Here is a 3,600-nt window from a genome sequence, read left to right on the forward strand (position 1 = left end):
GATTCTTACTTCGAAATAAAGTGATTTGAATTAAAATTTAAATTTGCCGCTCGAGGACTTTTATTTTCAAATATATACTGTACAAAGTTATTATATATTTATTTCTTACAAAATTTGATTAGCAAAACAACGAAGAAATGATAACTTCTTGTAATAGAGTCATTTTCGTGTGAAATATATTATTTGAATTTAATATCGATAGTAAGTTTAATAGGACGAAAATGGAACTACCTGCTTACGTCAATAGCTAATTATAATACACGTACTATTAATTTAATATTCTAGTACTGTCATTCTGTATACTTCAAGCGATTAAGGTAACGTACAATGTAAGTTATTTAATAGATTTTACACGGATTCCCGCCAAAGTAATCTGTATATTCAGTGAAACATTATTTTTGCTACTGTAAAACTCTTTCTTTGATAACCTTTAACATTATAGTTATTAAAATTCCTGACATAAAAATTAAAATGAAAGACGGCAGCAGATTGCTATCAATTCTTTTGAAAGTTTCGGAAAAAGCAGCAAACATTGCAAGAGCCTGTAGACAGAACGATGCTCTGTTTAAATTACTTGTGCAAGAAAAATCAGAGGAGGAGAAGAATCCACGCTTTTTTCAAGATTTCAAGACACTGGCAGATGTTCTTATACAAGAAACAATTAGACATGACTTAGAAATTGAAGTGAGTTAGCAGAACATAAAAAGTATTTAGTTGTCAACAGTTAGAAAATATTAATGTAATTTAGGTGAAACTGAGTAGAGGTAAATTAGATATCATCTATAGAAAATTAGTTTCCAGAATTGGCAAAGGTAGTACAGGGTGAAGAAAATAACACATTTAGCAATGCCATGGGTGAATCTATAGTGGTAGAAGTTTGCTCTACCATTGAAGAAACAACTCAGTTATTAGCCAAAGTGATGGGCAGTGATACTGCAACTGCTGAATTATTAGCAACCGAAGTTCACAAAGATGTTCAATTCCTAGATGTTCCAGTGGCTGCAGAACTGCCTCTGGATTTTGATATTAATATTTCTGATCTTGGAATATGGATAGATCCAATTGGTAAGGAATGTAATAATAATTTTATTATGGTGGCAAGCTACATACATAGATTTAATTTATTTGCAGCAGGTACGGTATATAATATTAGTGGAATATTATATGTATTGTAATCCTTAGAAACACTTTTTTATTTCCATTATAAATTATTTATAGAAAATAGTTTTTTTCCCTATGGTTACCTTTTGTGGACATTCTTTTTCTGACAAAATATTGTTTTAAGAAAGTTATTATAAATCATTATACAAAATTAGGTAGGCTGTTTGTCAAATCCTCTATTTGTTTTGTAGTTTAATAAAGCATGCCTGAGGAGCAATTCATGGAACTTTTGTAGATTCAACAGCAGATTATATAAATGGAGGTGAAAAGGTGGATGATGTCACTGGCATGCACTTGAGTGGTTTAAGGTGTGTTACTGTCTTGATTGGGGCATATTTGAAGAGCACAGGCATACCAGTTGTTGGGGTAGTTAATCAACCTTTTTATACAAATGAGAATTTATCGTAAGTAAAATGAAGATGTACTATGAGTTTAACGTTAGCAATGTTTAAATGTTAAATGTTAAATGTATTTTAATTTGTCTAACAGATGGAAAGGCAACTGTTATTGGGGACTTGTGGAAAATGATACTGGAAAATGTTCCATAAATGAAGAACCTAATGATAAAATGATAGCTGTTATTAGTAGAGTAGAAGATGTTAATATAAAATCTAAACTATTAAATGCTGGGTTCACATTAGTAGAAGCTACAGGAGCTGGTTATAAAATTTTAAGTGTTGCTCTTGGACAAGCTGATGTTTACATTTTATCAAAAAGTTCTACATACAAGTGGGATACTTGTGGTCCTCATGCCCTTTTACGTTCTTTACATGGGGGCATCATTGAATTCCAGACATTTATAGATAATTCTGATTTAAACTATACGGATATAAAATATATATCTACAACTAATAATTCGTCAAATAGCTCTGGTTTGATAGCTTATCGGAAGTTTGAAAGCTTGCAAACTTTAAAATCTATTTTATGCAAATAATGCATTTCTAACACTGCTGATTATAGTATTATTTTATTTACTTACATATTTTATATATAGTGATAATAATTCTAAGTGGAATTTTAATGTTTCTAAGAAGAATTTATTTTTGTTGTATTTATTGTTACTTGCAATGTTACTTTTTATGGATATAGGTGGCTTCTTCCATAGTAAATATTATTGTATAAAATCGCATTTATGTTGAGCATATACATGAAAAGATTAATCATGTTAAGAACAAATCATTCCTGTATGAAGTGTACGCGTGTTAAATAATTTACCTCTTTCTAGTCCAATTTATAAAGGGCAAAGGGTTCAAATGAATTATACTTCCATTTTTATTCCAAAGTATTTTAGAAATCAAAATTTATATGTGATATTGTTATGTGATTAATATTTTAACAGAGTATATTAAAAAAATGTATCAATAGTACTTAAGGTAAAATAATTGCGTAAATTATTTTATTCTGTATTTTAATATTTGACGCTTGAATGAATAGTAAACATTGTATAATTATTTAATACCATATTCAAGAATCGTTGTTACGATTTTTATTGAAATTAAATAATTACGAGCATTATTTGAAATCTTCGCGCGGTTGCCGACTAAAAATCAGTGGCGCCATCTATTGGTTTGTCCCCGAAGCTCCGATTTTTAACAGGATCACAGAACAGCCGAGGAAGTGGCACAAATCGCGGATGTTAGTGCGAGAGAGAAAGGAATATGTGCGACTGATTTCTAGTCTGTAACCGCGCGAGGATTTCAAATAATGCTCGTAATTATTTAATTTCAATCATAATCACAACGACGGTCAACGATGGTCCTTGAATGTTGTTATTGTACTACACTTTACACCAGGAGTGTTGAAGTGCATAAATTGTTCGTAGGAAATCAGTAAACAATCGAATAATTCAAATATTAAGGAAAACAGACCGCTGTAAAAACACTTTTGATAAAGGTATATTTAGGAAATGTTTATAAAGAAACTAGGCGATGAATTATGTTCAAACTTTCAGTATGTTTTATTGAGCATATAAATAAACAAAAACTGGTCTTACAATGTCATTAACATGGAGTCATTTGATTTAACAATGTGTACAAGTGAACAAAAAATTGTCTTAAACTAGATACTTATGGTACTTACAGATTTCTTATAATTGATTTGTTAATGAACTTTAGGTGAACGTTACGCGAATGTGTCTTTCTAAATGGATTTTACTGTTTTTTGTACTTTTGTTTCCTTCTTCGAAAATCGCTTTATAGTATTCTCGGTTTGTGCAAAAGAAGAAGGTGTTCAATGTACTTGTACCATACTTTATGTAGGCTATTTTGTATAACAAATATGCGATGCAATATACTTTTCAATATGAACTGTTTCTGTGTTTATACGGAAGATCACTTTCTTGAAATTACTATAGTGTTTACAAATAACATCATAAGCAACTTTAATATAAAGCGTAACAGATCATAACCCCCTAACAAAGAGGATTACAAGTGAATCTTG

General features: G+C 30.2%; 1 protein-coding gene across 2 annotated transcripts; it reads left to right on the plus strand.

Annotated features, from left to right (window-relative positions):
• Window positions 1-35: 35 nt before the first annotated feature.
• Window positions 36-3,467, plus strand: LOC128878097 (inositol polyphosphate 1-phosphatase). Of its 2 annotated transcripts, none has more exons than XM_054125984.1 (5): window positions 36-329; window positions 443-684; window positions 795-1,065; window positions 1,397-1,565; window positions 1,651-3,467. In XM_054125984.1, the coding sequence occupies exons 2-5, from the start codon at window positions 472-474 to the stop codon at window positions 2,093-2,095; spliced, it is 1,098 nt and encodes a 365-aa protein (XP_053981959.1). In that variant the 5' UTR covers window positions 36-329; window positions 443-471; the 3' UTR covers window positions 2,096-3,467. The 2 variants fall into 2 exon arrangements, with proteins under 2 accessions (XP_053981959.1, XP_053981958.1); XM_054125983.1 differs by having other exon boundaries at window positions 36-317.
• The last annotated feature ends 133 nt before the right edge of the window (window positions 3,468-3,600 follow it).

This window comes from Hylaeus volcanicus, chromosome 6 (genome assembly GCF_026283585.1).
Source record: "Hylaeus volcanicus isolate JK05 chromosome 6, UHH_iyHylVolc1.0_haploid, whole genome shotgun sequence".
Taxonomy (NCBI): Eukaryota; Metazoa; Arthropoda; class Insecta; order Hymenoptera; family Colletidae; genus Hylaeus; species Hylaeus volcanicus.